The sequence below is a fragment of the Siphateles boraxobius genome, unplaced genomic scaffold, assembly GCF_051911475.1.
Source record: "Siphateles boraxobius isolate OS27281-9 unplaced genomic scaffold, OSU_SipBor_1 65, whole genome shotgun sequence".
Classification (NCBI taxonomy): domain Eukaryota; kingdom Metazoa; phylum Chordata; class Actinopteri; order Cypriniformes; family Leuciscidae; genus Siphateles; species Siphateles boraxobius.
In genome coordinates, this window is record NW_027509192.1 from 22,305,262 (window position 1) to 22,323,763 (window position 18,502).

Consider the following 18,502-nt stretch of genomic DNA (forward strand, 5'->3'; position numbering starts at 1 on the left):
ATAGGTAGATTTCTCCAGAAACACTACAGTAGTACTGGTGTCAAAACACACTTCCCTTGATAAGAGTATCAACCAGTTTAAGGTGTCTAATAAAACGGAAATCTTCTTTTATTGTTGCTTTTGTTTTCCGGGCTCTGAATCTGAATCTGACTACCATGGTCCTTTTTAAAAGGGCTGCCTAACCCACACAGCTTTTCTGGACATCATATGTGGATTATAATGCTGTCTAGTTTCACAACTTACTAGGTTTTGAGAAACAAACTCTCACATGCGAGTCACTGAAGCTTTCCTTGTTTAATACATGGAGGGGCAAAAGTCAAACGCATAGTTTTAATGGTTTATTTCACAATGATGAACTCAGTTTCATGACAGTATAGGAGCAGGTTTGACTTTGTCCTGTGAGTAACTGGCGCTACACTGCGCCCTTCTGGTGAAGCGTGGAAATCCTTTAAAATAATTATAGAAGTAAAAAAAAGAAAACATTCCTCCATGCGAAACATTGGCATACAACAAATTCCAAACCAGTGTTTCTAATAGAAAACACTACTAGAGATGGCACTTGGTAACTGAATTTAACAAACTTCAAAGCGAATACAAAGCACACGGTAGCTTGTCAAGGTAAAACGGCACTTTGCGTTGAAATGAAGAGGAATGAATGTTTTACAGTGAGATCAGTCGCTGAGTGTCAATGTTCACTTGTGGTCTGACCACAGTCACCATTCACAACTTTCGTCCTGCATATTATTTCCTCTTCCTGTGGCACTTCACTTATGTGTCTCTTTCGTGTTGCTGAGTCATTGTCATTCAGCGATGCACATTTGTTGTCGTCCCTCTTGCGTTTATTTACCAGTCCACTGTTCTCCTCCCCGATCCGGCCCTCTGGAAGCCCGAGAGTGCGTAAACACACTACAGCCGCGGCTTGCTCTGCAAACTTCTTCGACTTCTCCCTGGAGAGAGTAACAATAGAAATAACTCTCTGAATTACTAGTGTACACACTCCTGGACAAACACAAAGGGCCAAGCCAAAAATGGCAAAATAGTTAGCGGTCTTTTAATGGTCTTCATTATAATCACAAATCACTGGCCAGGAAATGAGCAAGAGCTGCAGAAATACTGTAGAAAAAGAAACTCGTTCACACGCTTTTCACAGGAAGAGTCAGTGTTGTTCTGCTCAATGTCTTCAAACACTTCATGAGTCCTTGAAGAAAAAGTCTCCCAGTTCGTTTGAGTATAATGCGAGATCAAATATTCAAATCTGAACTAAACATGAGCCTGATGGACTCGTTCTCAAGACACTTCTTGGTTGTGTTTGCAGTTTGAGCAGGAGCAAAAGTAACATCTGATCATTCCTCTTCAGATATTTCTGCAATGTTCTCGAAAGCATGAAACGAGTGTCCCAGTGAAGCAGCGTCTGAAAGCCTCCTCTTCCTCATGTGCTACACAAGCATTTATTATTAGATTTATTATATCTCATTAGATTTTTGAAGACACCGCCCTGGAGCTTCACATGTGATTCATCACCTCACACACAACTTCCTTATTCTGCCAAAAACTTCATTCTGTCTTAGATGTTTCTCTGAGACAGCGATGGCTTTTTAAAGGGGACCTATTATGCACAATTCACTTTTATAAGGTGTTTGAACAGATGTGTGTAAACAGCAAGCCTATAATGATATAAATCCACCCACTCCTATTTTTATAATCCCCATAAATAGAGCATAGAGCTATTAGCATAGATCCATTAGCATAGATCCCACCCCGAGTGATAAACTCCATTACGGTTTCCTCGCTGTAGCAGCTGGAGATAGACAATGTCTGCGCCAAAAAACATTACAAATGCCACTTAGGACACCTTGGTTGAATTTCATTTGTGAAGGAAATGTGCTGAAGAAAGTCATTAAAGTGTTATATGTATTTGCGCAAATCATTTTACGCCGGACTGCTTCACAAACGAGGGTCAGTTCAGAGCTGGATTTGCACAAAAGATGTTTTTTAGATTAACATGACGATACATGCTAGTCAATAACTTCATAAATGTATCCACTTTCCATTCAGAAACATCACCAGGTGTGTGTGTGTGTGTGTGTGTGTGTGTGTGTGTGTGACGTATCAGACAGTAAACTCACCACAGGGTAGAGCGGTACTTCTTATCGGCTACAACAACCGTGGACTGAAAAGCTCGATCTTGAGTTCGCTGTTCCTAAGAAGTAAACAAACTGTTTAAACAATCGGTTATAGGTTAGTGTAATCCTATGAAAAGATTATAAAAAGAACTGAAAGCTAGAAACGCTGCCCTACAGACCAACGGGGATCAGTCAGTCAGTCATGAAAAGAAAAATCATGTAGGTGAATTGACATAAGTTTTATTTTTTGATGTTTTGCCTTATTTTAGTACTGGTTAAAAGCGTAATCATAAGTCTTCTTGAGGCCCCAGTTGAGAAACACTGCTCCACACACACAGACTAATGGGGAACTGACCGTCTCATACACAGGCTGAGCAAGCTTTTCCTTCCGGCTCCATTCCAGTAGGAACATCTTTGGAGTGATCTGAGGTGGATAATCTCGCCTGGGAAACAAACACAATCATAAATACAGTAAATACAACTGTTAATACAGTACATACACTGGTGCCCGAGTTAACCAACACTAACTGTATTGTGGGTGGGGGTGTTATGAGCCCGAGTCATTTGTTCCATTCTGTGTGTGTGTGTGTGTGTGTGTGTGTGTGTGTGTTACAGGTGTGCGCTTCTTGTGATAGCTTCTCCTCCACACCTCATCCACACACTGCTCGTGTGATCCACTGTAGACTGTTTTTGCTATTACTGTGTTGTTTTGTCTAGTCTAGAGTGTTGTATCAGAGAGATTGTGGACCTGTGATTATTCATGTTGACCCACGCCAGATTGACTAGGAACTATGAACAAGTTTACTACGAACTTGTATGTATCTTCTGTAAATATTCTTGTAGGGGGTTTGACACCATTTTATTTTGTATATCTATCTTTTCACATTGTTTTTAGTTTAGGGAGGTAGGCAAGTTTAAATTATATTTTGTTTTCTTTATTTTTGTGTTAGGAATTGTAGAGGTAAAAAAAAAAGAGTGTTCTTTTGTTTTGGTGTTATTTTGGCCTAGTCTGCCCCTGACGCTAAACCCTTTTTTTTTTAAATAAAATGTAATGATTTTTGCCATCTCTCTGGTAGTGAGACTCTTTCTTCCTTCTCCTGTTGCTGCTGACCCCTAGCGGTGTAACAAGTGCACAAGCCAATGAGTGCGTCACAATTCACCTTTCAAAGCGGACAGGCATCGTGATGACATCATCTTCTAGTTTAGGGATCTCTGACTGATCCCCGTTGGTCTGTAGGGCAGCGTTTCTAGCTTTCAGTTCAGCGTTGGTCTTCATGTAGAAGTCAGTCAATCCAAACACCTCACTGCAAAACACACACACATCACAAAAAACAACATTATTCATATGTGTTTAGATGTATGTCAAGAGGCATTTATTTATCATTTGCATAGTAAACACTAAGGAGAACTGTGCATTGAAATGTTTGTGATGAGGCTCAGACATATACTGTAATGACAATGACAGAAACAGACACGGACAGAGCATTAAGTGACAGTGCAAATGACAGTAAGAGTGCAAGCGCTGGCGCGACCATCACAACGTTGCACAACATCAACTGGCAAACGTAATGAACGTGGAACGAAACTGCGCTTCTCATTTGTGCTTCGTGGACCGTTTATCAGTTTGGACCATCAATATCAGTGCAGCGTAGTGTTGTCAAAAATATCGATATTTCGATAAATATCGATACTGAAATATCTGAACGGTACCAATACTAATTTCCCGAAGTATCGATACACCGATACTAGCCGAGCAGTCACTTTCACTTCTCTCCAAAGGCGCGTTGACAAACACCACACGTGACGCACTCGTCTCATTCGCTCTGGTTAAATAGCAAAAGTGAATGGAAAGATGGCGAGTGCAGCGTCCCCGCGACCGGCTTTGGTTGATTGATAAAGAACACCGCGAGCGGGCATGTCGGAGTCGGAGAATGGCGTGGACAGGACACGCGCTACACACCGCGAGCGGGCATGTCGGAGAATAGCGCGGACACGCGCTTCACACTGCGAGCGGGCTGCGGGCACCCAAAAGATTGTTTGACTATCAATATCCCTCTCATCACTCATTTTGTAAAATTATTTTATAGATGAAAACATTTAAGGAATTGGCTCCAGGGGTACCATTTAGCAAGCATATGCTCAGCATCAGGGGTGTTTGTTTTTTGGACAGACCTGCACCACTGCTAAAAACATCCTAAAACACTGTAACTCTTCTCATTTTAACTTTTCTGAAACATTAACCAAGATGGCCTAGTATTGTTGTTGATATGAGTCTGTGTTTCGTTTTTTCACCGTAATTCTTAAAGTTAACCTAATCTGACTGAGGAATCGTAGACAAGTAAATATTGTAACTGTGGTCAGATGTAAATTAACTTGTGTCTGTTTAACTTTATTCAAAAATTATTATTTAATTCTGCAATTTGCCTTCATTAGCGATTATCATCAATTTGATTACACATATACTAATTAAACTAAACTGAGCTAGACAATGGCATCTCTGAATTCAATAATGAAATGCCTTTAACTGAAAATTGAATGTTTAACCTTATTATTATACATTACCGACACTCTATCCTCCAATTTGATACAGTTAAGTGCTTCGACACAATCTGTATTATTAAAAGCAATATATAAATAAAGGTAACTTGACTAGATGCTGATCCAGTGAGCATTGTTTCCGCGTGTGATGCACACACGTTTGCGTTTAAATCTGTTCATCAAATTAAGTTAATGTATTAACCAGCATTTATGACCGATGACCAATGCATTTGTTACAGTATATTTTAATCTTTGATAACAGTAGGTAATAAAAACACAACGGATCATGTTAGCTCTGGTCCAATGAAAAAATATTAACAGATAGAACTCAGGACATTTTTGTTCATGTAAAATATACCTCATTGTCATGTTCTAGACTTGTAATATTTAGCTTTAAATAAAAAAAAGACCCCCTTAATATTGTGGCAGTTTTTTTCTCTGTGGTATCGAAAATGGTATCGAATATCGATATTTTTCAAGGTATCGTATCGAAGTTAGAAATTCTAGTATCGTGACAACACTAGTGCAGCGCGAGCCGATCGCGATCAGGTGTCTTTGCAGCATATAAAACAAACTAGAGATCCAGTAAACAAAGCATTTGAATTCGCCACAGAAGTAATAACATCACTCCGAGATGTAGTGAGAAGCGTCTCTGTTATTATCCGTAGATCTCTATTAGATCAAACAAAAACCAGGAGAAACTTGTGTCATGAATGAACTACAGTAGTTATAGGCTTTGAGTCCACAGATCAGCAACATTCACCATGGATTTACTGTAGTAACACCCACTGTAACCGTGGAAGTTTGGCAGGAATAGTAAAATGCTTTCAAGTACGTCGCACATCTTTTTCCAGCACTTCAAAACTCAAATATATATTATATGTTAAATATATTATATTAAATGTTATTTTTAATGTGATGACCAAAACATTATTTGTTCATCCTTCTAAGATTACAGCCATTTATAAGACTAAAGTTTCAAGATATAGGAGAAAACACACTTTTTAAAAATAAAAAAAGACATTAAATTACCATTGTAACCAGTAGGTGGCTGCCACTTCCACTTATCTCCCAAATATTTATTTTGTAATTGTTTTTTTTATAAATTATTTCGACATTACAAATAAAATTGCTGCCCTCAAATGTTAATCTGGAGCCTTGCAAACTTAAAATAAAAATAAACCTGTTTATAACTACTACATATGTAATTATATTACATGTAATTTTTTTATAAGGAGCTGTTTTTGTTTTATATGCTAAAAAAGCAAAAAATGCTTTAAAAAAAGATCATACTTTATCATGTAAGTTTTAATAAATAAATCACATTTAAAAATAAAGGACATTTCTGTCATTTCTTTCATTTTGCTGTATCGAAAACGCACCGAACCGTCTCGCCACTGTATCGTATCGAACCATGAATTTTGTGAACCGTTTCACCCCTAATATATATAAATATATATATATATATATATATATGTGTGTGTGTGTGTGTGTGTGTGTGCGTGTGTGTATGTATACATACAGTACATATATATAAGCAGGAACACAGTTACCATATTTCTTCAGTGGTCTGAGCCGCATGCAACCGTTTTCCAAATGGAGACTCAACTCTGTCTCTGAGCATCTGACATAAGCAGTATTTGGTGTTAAACGGGTTATTGTCATAGCGAACAGCCTGTTCGAAAATATAAGAAAAAATATCATTAAGCCTCAAACAACAGTTTTACTATTATTTATTTACATGAGTATTAGGAAGATTCATCTGGGTTAGAGTATGTTCATGGGAGACTAATTTACCATTTCAGTCATCTATCATGCATTTTATTTATCATACTATATTATTGAATGTATTTTATTTGATTATTTTTCATTTTATGTTTAATGACATGATGCACAACTTTATTATCCCTGTCCACAATAAAAATTATTTACTTTTTATTTTTAGTTTAGTTTTATTTGTTACACATATATTTGTCATTTAAATAATTGATGAACGCTCACGTATTTGATGTAGTCCTCCATGACGCGCTCCACAGACAGCGCCCCCTGCTGGCGGAAGACTGAAGGGTTCCACATGGCCGCTCGCGCGATCATGACCGATGACGCTCCTGTAGCCGCTCGAAACGTCTCTATGTCCTCAAAGGTCTTCACTATATCTGAAGAGCCACCACTACAGAGACACAAATCATGAAAACACAAAGATCACAACAGAAACCAGCTGTATTGCATATGTAAATTAGATTCAAAAAGACAGTTTCCATTTTACGAATACTTCGAGTAGTTGTGGCATAAGTGTAATGTAGGGTAAAGCCTGACTTGGCAATGACAGGTATGGACACACTCTCAGCGACGGCCTGTATGTAATCACAGTGGACCGGGTGCCGCGGTCGCTCCTCTTTCATCCTGACAACAACAAAAGTTCACATATAAAGATGCTGTAGCCAGACATAAGAAGAACCCATCTGAAAACCTCCTTCTAACCTGCCATGCACTGCTATGGCCGCCACTCCTGTTTTTTCAATTCTCTTCACTAAATTCACTGTGTCCTCAAGCTGAAAGAGCACATTACATCACGCATCCATTAATTACCAGGAACAATCAACATTCTTTTATATCACGATTTCTTAGCTCAATCATTTTTTTTCACACAAATTAAGAAATCATACAACAAAAAAACAGAAAACCGTCACTTGCCGTAGGAAGGATTCTGATTTTACATGTGACGGGTTTTGAGATCCCATTCACAAGAGTACTCAGAATCTAAAAGACAAGACAAGTTAATAATACTTATAAAACTGATATTATAAGAAGAAACAAAAGAAAGAAAACTTACAGCTTCGATTTTCTCAGGGTCAGAGAGAAGTGCCGAACCCATTCCTCCCTGTGTGAGATCAATGTGAAATATATGTTTAACAGCAGCAGAAATAAATAATGATAATACATAAAAATAAAATGTGTCCATTATAATACAATAAGCAATAGTCAGAGCACAAAAGCAGATGCTTCCATCACTATGCTTTCTAATTTCATTCTTTTGTGTTATTACAAATTAAGTTATCATCATAACATTAAAGATCTGCAGGGATGATGTATTTTTGTTGGCCAAAACCCAGAAACAAGTTGCATTTTAGCACTTCCACTTCCATCGTCCTGAAGTCAATGGGGTTTCGGTTAAATGGTTGAAAATGGTCAGTTGTGAACACAAGCTCAAGATATTTTCACCTTTTATTCTACAACATAAAACACATCAGTAAACCCCTCTTTAGAATATTTTTTAAGCTTTTACTTGTCTTATAAAAGGCAGTTGCTAACAAGTGTCTAAATGGGACAGTAAAGGTTGTCGGGGAGATTAAAGGCGGGGTAGGCGAGTCTGAGAAACTAGCAGAAAACTGCTGGATTTTGAAAGTATCCAACAGAGAAACTCCCACCCCCTTCTTCTGAGCTCATTCCAAAGCCACGCCCCCAAACACATGAACGCACAATGCCAACCGCTCAGCCGGAGGAGCGTTTACCAGCGCCGAGCGGAGAGGAGCGCAGTGCCATGGAGTGACATCATGTCAGAATCACAGGTAATAAAATACCTTTTTGACTGCTCTTTCTCTGCCATTATTGTGAATTCAACCGAGTGCACGCATGTGGGCAGCTCCTGTTGGTAGCCATAGCAACGAGGGAGAGTGACAGTCGCCCAGCCAATCAGAGCACTCGGTCCGAATGGAATAATGAGCTGTGTTTATTGCAGCCCCGAGAGGACTACAGACACTGTTTTTATAAACTCCTTTTCAGAGTACTTACATTTTAGATATGTAATGGTATATGAAGACAGTTTAAAGTCCCCATGAATTCAAAATTGACCATACTTACCTTGTTTGCCAAAATTGATCGTTTTGTGGTGAACAATTCCTCCATGCAAGTCAATTCACACAAAAACATTTTTTGGCTTTGTAATCTTCAATCAAAATCTGAAATTTCCCCTCCGCTCTGCATTGGAGGACCTTCCCTGATGACGACGGTTTTGGTGTCTGCTTAACATCAGTAACCACGCCCCTCCAACTGACAGTAGACAGGCTGCCTGTGTGTTTGAATGAAACACCTACTTTTCTTGATCCAATCAGGTGCTAGTTGGAAAAAAAGCCACGCCCACTATTTTGCCTCATTTAGTATTCCGTTTCTCTCGGAAATACGTCACAACACTGGAGAAAAGTCATTTGAAACTTCCGGTTCACGGGGACTTTAAACAAATTTGGCAAAAAAGTGTTTTAGAAACACATTGCCTACCCTGCCTTTAAACTTAAAGTCATCAACTCACTAGATGCTTTCACAGCCTCTTTGTGTTTATAATCAAACTATTATACCTCAAACTTTCAGGAAAAACTTTTAAACAGAGACTGAAAGAGTTGTTGTGATGGTGACGTTGAAGTCATGTGACCATGTTTGTTTTTCAAAAGTTTACCAACAGAACGTGTAAGAATCACAAGCTTTTGTTGGTCACAGACCTTATTTTCTGCAATAATCCACATGCCAATGGAAAAATACTACTGGGTTTTTGTCGAAGGAATCAGTGTAATGTGAACTTCCGGCTCGCCCTACAAAAACACGTCATCCCTGCAGAGCTCTATATCAGTGAGAAGTTACACTGAAAGCCTGAGTTTCCCCACAGTTATCCAGCATGATTTCATTGAAATGTTCCAAAAAATGAAAGTTAAAACATTATTTTGTGCAAGGGAGTTTACCAAGACTATATTTATTCTTTATTTTAAGTGACAATGTTCCTTTGTTTTACAAAATCATATTTTTTTTGGTGTTTGTTTATGTCTAGTTTTAAATATGATTTGAATTCCAGATATTCAATGTGGCCTGTCAACCCCGACCGTATGTTTGGCACAGAAGCAGCCCGTACCTTTGTGGAGTATTCCTTGGGACAGCCCATATTCACATCGACGGCCGCCACATCGTTCTCCCTGCTCAGCAGAAAAACAGCAGCATTAGACTCAAGTTCAAATGTGATAATAAGTAAGAGGAACACGATGTTATACTTAGTCTACTCTGAATATCCCTTATGCTGTGTTGAAAACCCTGTAACACAATAAATACAAAACCTGATCTAATTGAAAGAAAGCAAGTTGATAAATGTATTGAATCCAATATGTGGTGATAATGTAACATGAGCGATTTATAGGGTATTTTATGTGGCCAGTGGAACACCACAAGAGTAACAGGGTGGAGAAAAAAAAATATCCTAAAAATGTGGGAAGTACTTACACCCTGTGTGAGTGAAGACAGTAAGTTTTAGTCCAAATCTCCTCAGGTCAAAATGACCAGAACACAAGACAAGGGATATATGATGATAACAGAAAAAAAAAAAAAATATATATATATATATATATATAAATAATCAAATTAATCCAACTCACACAAGCTTAGCCACAGCCAGGGCTCTCTCTGGATCCGCCGTTCCCTGAAACACAAGCATAGAATCAGATAATATTTAAAAAAAAAAAGTTATACATCTTAATACATTTAGGAAATATTAAAAGATTAGTTCACTTCAGAATTAAAATTTCCTGATAATTTACTCTCCCCCACGTCATCCAAGATGTTCAAGTCTTTGTTTCTTCAGTGGAAAATAAATGAAGGTTTTTGAGGAAAACATTGCAGGATTTTCCTCCATATACAGTAGTGACTTCAATGGAGTCCAGCGGGTCAAAGGTCCAGATGTGAGTTTCAGTGCAGCTTCAAAGTCTCCACACGATCCAGCCGAGGGAGTCTGATCAACTCGTAATGGAGTCATTTTCACTGTAAAATGTCTTATTTTACTGAAGTATAGTTTCCAGGTACACTTTACGCTCTACCCTACATTTCTAACCAGAACACGCGAGACCTTTGTGATGGATTTTAATAGATAAGATAGTAAACTGTCTTTTACAACTAATCATGTTTCTGACTCTAAAAATCTGATCTTTAGATTATCTAACCTTATGATAAACTTTTACCTGACTTCCCCTTTGGGTCTAATATTATGACTAACTCTTGCCTGACTTCCCTTTTAGGCATCCTAACATTTGTACTGTTCGAAACTAGTGAAAACTCACGACTTTGGCTGTGTGAGTGAAAAAAATAACAAATATGGGAAATGAAACTAGACAGATGTCTAAACTTGAAACCTTTTGGTTACCTAGTAACAAGAGGTCATGTCTATGCAGAACCAATCAAATTGTGGGGAAATGATGTAATGTTTCATGTCATTGTACCATACCCTTATTCTATAAAAACTGTTGTATTCGTGTTTATTGGGGGGATTCTCAATGAAATCTGTCTGAGATCCTCTGGCCGTGATTAAAGCATGTTTGAAGGCATTGTCTGAAGTCTGTTGGTTATTACTGCTGTGCAGTAAGTTAGGGTTAGACTCAGCCGACGTCGATTGATTGACACGGTAGAGTATAAATATTATACGTAGTTAGATTTAGGAAAAACTCGACCACACCTTTCAACTGAATATAAAAAGGATGTACATTTTTGTTTTTGTTATAAAATGTGTGCTGGTTTGTCTAGATCAGTCTCTTATTCCTCGGCTGGATCGTGTCGAGACTTCGAAGCTGCACTGAAACTCACATATGAACCTTCAGCACGTTGGACTCCATTGAAGTCACTATATGGAGAAACATCCTGGAACGTTTTCCTCAAAAACCTTGAATGTCTGAATGACATGAATATCTATTAAGAATATGACGTGGGGAGAGTAAATGATCAGGAAAGTTTAATTCTGAAGTGAACTACTCTAAGTTCAGGAAGTCTCCACACTGACCATCTGAAAGACCACGCGGCTCTTCTCTTTACTGCAGGTGCGAAACATCACACGCTCATCTGGAGCGACAAAATCAACCGTCTCCAGAACATCTGTACACACATTTATTAATATGTCAAATGGATCCCTAAAACAGACTAGAACTCTAACAATCATATTTTGCCAAATGTGAACCCATTTACAGTTTTACATACTGCATGTTATCCCGGATATCTGATATGACCAACAGAAACAGACGTACCGTTTACTACTCTCTCGCACTGGGCCATTTTGATGTCAATCAGCTCCTGAAATATCAAAGGGCCATAACTCTATTTTAAGAATATTGCAGGCAAAACACTTTAGATTAAATTGAGTCATGGACTGAGATGTGACATGCACAGGTGTAAATGCTCATCCTCACCTCACAGTACACAATATCTGCTCCACAGTCCAGTGCCAGCAGTCTCATGGGAAGAGTGCCCACCCGAACCATAGGGGCCAGAACAGCTTTCCCATCAAAACACAACCTGTCCCCCATCTTCATCATCATCATCCTCCTCATCAGCCCAACAGCTAACAGATTTACAACACAAACACAATTAGCTTGTTCATCTGTGCGAACGTAAACAGGGAGATAAAGTATCTTCTAAAGCCCGTGTATCATTATGTATTATTATTATCAACATCGTCATCATCATCTTTATGTAACTATCAAATCAAAACATTTACATGATCACATTATTAGTTTCAGTAATATATTATTAATATCCAAATATGGTCGATATTCTTATTATATATATAAAATAGCGACTGTACCATTATAATTACAGTTATATTATCTCCATTTTGTAAATATTTACATGATCCCAGCGCTGAACTTCCAAGTATCACACTCAACTTGAGTCAATATTACAGCTGCGGTGAACACGCGTGCACTGCGCTCGCTTCCGGTGCTGATGACGCCATCGCCGCGCGACGGTCAGTTCTGAGAAAACCACACGAATTAATGCCCTGTCCAAAAACCCATATTTGCGGTCTTTGCACTTTACTTGATCACTTGTTTACTTGCATGACTTACGGTATTTCCTCTATGTTTTTGCCCAAGTTGGTGTGAAGACTGCAAGTGTGTAAAGATCTTTTGATTACCAGATGTGCCACTTGTAGTGTTGCAAAAAATGCAAATGTTTACAGAGCTAATATTTATTTTATTTTCAATACATTATATTTTAAAATAAACTTCAAATTGTCTGTTCAGTAGTCTATAAATAGCAGAAGACATGATTTTAAAATTGTAGTGCTTCTAATTAAGTGATAAAAACAGTTGCAAATGTTGTACAAAATGCACATACCCTACTCATCGTTGCAACAAAATCACTGTAAAACATTTTAAAAAACAATTATTTTTAAAAAATTTAATTACAGTGGATTGTTTTCCTCGACATCTCACGATTTCGGGGGACATTAGTTCCGAACTGCATGATGGGATGGGATTCCCTTACCGCTCCAGTATTAGCGGCAAAATGTTCAATTCAAAATATAAATCACGGCTGTTTTAAAGTTTGAACAAACATTTTCAAATTATGCCATGTTATTTGTCCAATTCTGTTTGTGTCATGTAAGAATATAAAATATTGTCAAACAGATTTGTACGCACCGAGAATATTTGCTGTGCCAGATGACTAAACGAGCATTCAACCAAATCAAATGCTGACAAATAAAAATAAAAATGTGAACATTTCCACACACACAATCTTCAAGAACCGTATTTTCCATGTGTCTCACGGAGGCGCCGTGGCTTAGTTGGTTAAAGCGCCTGTCTAGTAAACAGGAGATCCTGGGTTCGAATCCCAGCGGGGCCTTTTATCACGTCATCATTTTTTCACCAGCTAAAACTGATCTGTCTTTTAGCCCACAATATGACACTACGCATCAAGTTAAGTGCGGCATTAAACTCATTCCCTGGCAGAATGCAAAATTTTGCAAAACTTTCTAGGGTTTTTTTTCTTCAAGGTTTCTACAAATGTTTGTATCAGTATCAGATATGTAAATTGTAGAAGTTTTATTATCTTATTTTCATCTGTTTGCAGTGTGCTTTTACCTGTCACTGGATGATTAGTAGACCCAATGTAATCTTCTAAACGTTAAAAATGAGAGTATAGAGTACTGGAATGGTTTTGTTATTAACAAGAGGGTTTTCCAACCTAAGAAATGCATAGAGTGAAACAACAGGTTCCAATCAATCTATTCTTAATGGGTTCTCTCCTTATTTCAGTAAAAATACCTAGATAACAACAACATAAATTTACCTGACAAGCAACATAGCGATAGAGTTAGATGTATTATTTGTATTTACATCTTGTATACACTTGTATTATTTTATTTCTTATTTTCTAACAGCATTTTCCCCATGGCTGAAAAGTGCTTCACCAACAGTGAAAAAAGAAGAAGAAAGGAGAATATAAATTATATATCCCTTGTCAATAATTTTAAGCAATTAATTCTGAAATCACATATTCTGTAAGAATAAGAAAATATGCCTGCAAGTAACAATATCATTTCAGACTAAAGACCAAAATTGTGAAGAGTTAGAAACCATTTAAATGTATTTACAGCAGTGAGGCGTACAGAGCCTGTAGAAACTGTTATGTGGTTGGAGGGACATCACAGGTGAAGACATCATACAAAAGAGAGGAGATTCTGTACATGTATCAACATAGGGCATTTGCAAATGAACCCAGTAGCAAATTATAGGGTTTTCAAAACAGTTGTCTGCAGTAGAAATAACATGCCTAACCAAAAAGTGAGCAATACCCAGTGTCAATACTCATGACACATACAAATACAATCCCATCGAAATAAATGAGGCGGTTATTCTTTCATTTCTTTTTTTTTTTGCTACAACTACAAGCCTGGAAACTGGACTTTAGGTGAAGAGCTGCCAAATTAAAGTAAAAGAAAATTCAAAGAGGTCCCGAAGCTTTGCTTGTGAAGGAAGATTTGTCAGTCCATTCTGCCATGTCAATTGGATCAAATTGTGGGAAAACAACAAAAAACACTCTTTGTCCCAGGTACGTAGCCCACTCTGTATATAAAAAAGACAATATTTGCACATATATTTAGTTCATAAATACATTAATAATTGCATGGTAGTCATTAATACACAATTAAATGGAATTCACCCAAAAATGAAAATTCTATCATCATTTACATTCCATATGCCACTGCAAACAATACGACTTGTGCAACATATTCCAAATATTCTGTTTTACATGTGTGTAAAGAACACACACACATTATATATATATATATATATATATATATATATATATATATATATATATATATATATATATATATATTGCATGTTTTGTTTAAATGTTTTCTTAAATTGCTTACATTTAAATTATAATACCTTTTCATTTAATTGCAATTACCATGCAATTAAGTGTCCGGATACATTACATTAATTTCCCACTTAAGTATATAATTTTCATAATAAGTTTAATTTTTAAAGGTATGCTAATGTGGACTTATTTTTCACAAAGTTGCTTACAAAAAGCTATCATGTGACTTCAGAAGACTTGAAATATAGTGCATTGGACTATATATAGTGCAGAGTCATATGGGCTACTTTATAACTACGGTGGCTGAGAGAGCTCTATGCACTGCAACTGAAGAAAATTCATGCAAGTAGAAAAAAAACAGCAAATAATAATAAACGAAGCAATTCCAATAGATTCCTCTCACCATCAGTGCTCGGGCCCTATTTATGAACACATCTTCATCAGTTTGACAACACATGTGCTGCAAATACTCACAGCGCAACCACATGAAGAAATGTGCTGCAAATACAATGCACATATGATCAGGATGTTAAAATAAACAAAAAACTCACCTTTCAGGTCATCGACAACACCATTGCTAACACTTTATTTTATGGTCCAATTCTCACAACTGCGTTTCTGTAATTGGTTGTGTTGTGAGTATTTGCAGCATGTTTCTGTTTTTGGTTGTGTTGTGAGTATTTGCAGTGCGTTTCTGCCTTTTGTGTGTGGTGAGTATTTGCAGCATGTTTCCGTATTTGGTTGTGTTGTGAGTAGGGTTGTAACGGTATGAGATTTTCACGGTATGATAATAGTCTCAGAAAATATAACGGTTTCACGGTTTACGGTATTAAACAATGATTATTATTATCAGCTGCAATGAACCTTAAATTAATGAAAACTGATAGGGTTTTTTGGTTGAACATATGGTTTATTAAAACAAACTTTTTTAATCTACCTTTTGAAAAAATAAGAAAAAATAAAGCTGCAGATCTCCCATTTGAACAAACATGTTTGATCAATTGAATTAATAAAATTCTTAATTTATTAATTATTATTTAAGATAATTTTTATTTTGACAGGTTGTACTAAACTCCTATGAGTTTCAGTCAGAGTGTATTTGACAATGATTATTTTCAACAAAATTATGAAATGCTTATTTAGTTCTCTCAGAGCAGCTCTGGATATGTTCATGTGTTCACGTCCTTATATAGTGAGTGAGACGGCAGATGCTTTAAACACCATGAGCGTCCCACATACTTGAGTATATACTAGGTGAAACGGTGCTGCTCATTCACACAGACACGCTGAACAAGCAGAATATAGATTTACAGTTTTTTGCGCTGTTTAATAGACACACTCATATAGCGATTTTATTTATTGCACAGCTATATTTTAGATTTATTCATCCATCTATCAAATCACGCATTTTACGTGACATCTGCGTTATATTGTAAATTCCCTCAGCAACACGTAAATAATATGGACTTAAGTTATAAATGGAACTTTATCTGCAGGGAGGGAAGGTGTTCGCGAATATGGGAGAACATATTTGACATATTTCCTCATTTTGCAGCCACTCTTCGTCCACATTTCTGGACACAACTGGATATCAATCTTCAAGGAAAAACCCACGTTCGTTTTTCGGATACCCAAAGTATTCCCACACTGCAGATTTTAACTTTTTTTTCGAAGAATTCGCAGCCTCAGTCTCAGACATTTTCTCCAGTGCACATGTATAGGTGGAGTAGTCAAGTGGAAATAAGTTGCATATGCGCATTTGAGATCTGCTTTAATTTTTTTTCCAAAACCGTGGATAAGCAAATGTTCACGATATGATAATCGTACAAGCCAATATCGCGATAAACCGCCATACCGGTATACCGTTACAACCCTAGTTGTGAGTATTTGCAGCATGTTTCCGTATTTGGTTGTGTTGTGAGTATTTGCAGCATATTTCTGTTTTTTGTTGTGTTGTGAGTATTTGCAGCATATTTCTGTTTTTTGTTGTGTTGTGAGTATTTGCAGCATGTTTCCGTATTTGGTTGTGTTGTGAGTATTTGCAGCATATTTCTGTTTTTTGTTGTGTTGTGAGTATTTGCAGCATATTTCTGTTTTTTGTTGTGTTGTGAGTATTTGCAGCATATTTCTGTTTTTTGTTGTGTTGTGAGTATTTGCCGTGCGATTCTGTATTTTGTGTGTTGTGAGTATTTGCAGTATGTTTCTGTATTTGTGTGTTGTGAGTATTTGCAATATGTTTCTGTATTTGGTTGTGTTGTGAGTATGTGCAGTGCGTTTCTGTAATTGGTTGTGTTGTGAGTATTTGCAGTATGTTTCTGTATTTGGTTGTGTTGTGAGTATTTGCAGCATGTTTCTGTATTTTGTGTGTTGTGAGTATTTGCAGCATGTTTCTGTATTTTGTGTGTTGTGAGTATTTGCAATATGTTTCTGTAATTGGTTGTGTTGTGAGTATTTGCCGTGCGTTTCTGTAATTGGTTGTGTTGTGAGTATTTGCAGCATGTTTCTGTTTTTGGTTGTGTTGTGAGTATTTGAGGTCCGTTTCTGCATTTTGTGTGTTGTGAGTATTTGCAGCATGTTTCCGTATTTGGTTGTGTTGTGAGTATTTGCAGCATATTTCTGTTTTTTGTTGTGTTGCGAGTATTTGCAGCATATTTCTGTTTTTTGTTGTGTTGTGAGTATTTGCAGCATGTTTCTGTTTTTGGTTCTGTTGTGAGTATTTGCCGTGCGATTCTGTATTTTGTGTGTTGTGAGTATTTGCAGTATGTTTCTGTATTTGGTTGTGTTGTGAGTATTTGCAGTGCATTTCTGTAATTGGTTGTGAAATGCCAATTACATTTGAAATGCCCCCCCCCCCCCCCCCACCCCCCCCCCCCCGTTGGAGTAGTCTCACGCCAAGCTAAACTCAAAAGTTGGCAGCCCTGAGTATCTTCTAAAGCCCGTGTATCATTATGTATTATTATTATCAACATCGTCATCATCATCTTTATGTAACTATCAAATCAAAACATTTACATGATCACATTATTAGTTTCAGTAATATATTATTAATATCCAAATATGGTCGATATTCTTATTATATATATAAAATAGCGACTGTACCATTATAATTACAGTTATATTATCTCCATTTTGTAGATATTTACATGATCCCAGCGCTGAACTTCCAAGTATCAAACTCAACTTGAGTCAATATTACAGCTGCGGTGAACACGCGTGCACTGCGCTCGCTTCCGGTGCTGATGACGCCATCGCCGCGCGACGGTCAGTTCTGAGAAAACCACACGAATTAATGCCCTGTCCAAAAACCCATACTTGCGGTCTTTGCACTTTACTTGATCACTTGTTTACTTGCATGACCTTACGGTATTTCCTCTATGTTTTTGCCCAAGTTGGTGTGAAGACTGCAAGTGTGTAAAGATCTTTTGATTACCAGATGTGCCACTTGTAGTGTTGCAAAAAATGCAAATGTTTACAGAGCTAATATTTATTTTATTTTCAATACATTATATTTTAAAATAAACTTCAAATTGTCTGTTCAGTAGTCTATAAATAGCAGAAGACATGATTTTAAAATTGTAGTGCTTCTAATTAAGTGATAAAAACAGTTGCAAATGTTGTACAAAATGCACATACCCTACTCATCGTTGCAACAAAATCACTGTAAAACATTTTAAAAAACAATTATTTTTAAAAAATTTAATTACAGTGGATTG

The 18,502-nt window shown here is 37.1% G+C and overlaps 1 protein-coding gene and 1 non-coding gene across 6 annotated transcripts; one reads left to right on the plus strand and one right to left on the minus strand.

Annotated features, from left to right (window-relative positions):
* Positions 1 to 323: 323 nt before the first annotated feature.
* On the minus strand, positions 324 to 18,024 carry dus2 (dihydrouridine synthase 2). Of its 5 annotated transcripts, XM_077211492.1 has the most exons (17): positions 13,100 to 13,287; positions 12,306 to 12,430; positions 11,867 to 12,018; positions 11,705 to 11,750; positions 11,464 to 11,555; positions 10,073 to 10,116; positions 9,559 to 9,619; positions 7,495 to 7,542; positions 7,356 to 7,421; positions 7,143 to 7,213; positions 6,978 to 7,064; positions 6,663 to 6,831; positions 6,215 to 6,336; positions 3,284 to 3,427; positions 2,479 to 2,566; positions 2,127 to 2,200; positions 324 to 947 (listed from the first exon to the last, which is right to left on the minus strand). In XM_077211492.1, exons 3-17 carry the CDS (start codon positions 12,005 to 12,007, stop codon positions 686 to 688), a joined length of 1,515 nt encoding a protein of 504 aa, XP_077067607.1. In that variant the 5' UTR covers positions 12,008 to 12,018; positions 12,306 to 12,430; positions 13,100 to 13,287; the 3' UTR covers positions 324 to 685. The 5 variants fall into 5 exon arrangements, with proteins under 5 accessions (XP_077067607.1, XP_077067606.1, XP_077067608.1 ...); XM_077211491.1 differs by lacking the exons at positions 12,306 to 12,430; positions 13,100 to 13,287 and adding an exon at positions 17,889 to 18,024; XM_077211493.1 differs by lacking the exons at positions 12,306 to 12,430; positions 13,100 to 13,287 and adding an exon at positions 17,933 to 18,016.
* On the plus strand, positions 13,231 to 13,304 carry trnat-agu (transfer RNA threonine (anticodon AGU)). Its single transcript has one exon. It is a non-coding gene; the product is annotated as a tRNA-Thr (tRNA).
* Positions 18,025 to 18,502: the final 478 nt, after the last annotated feature.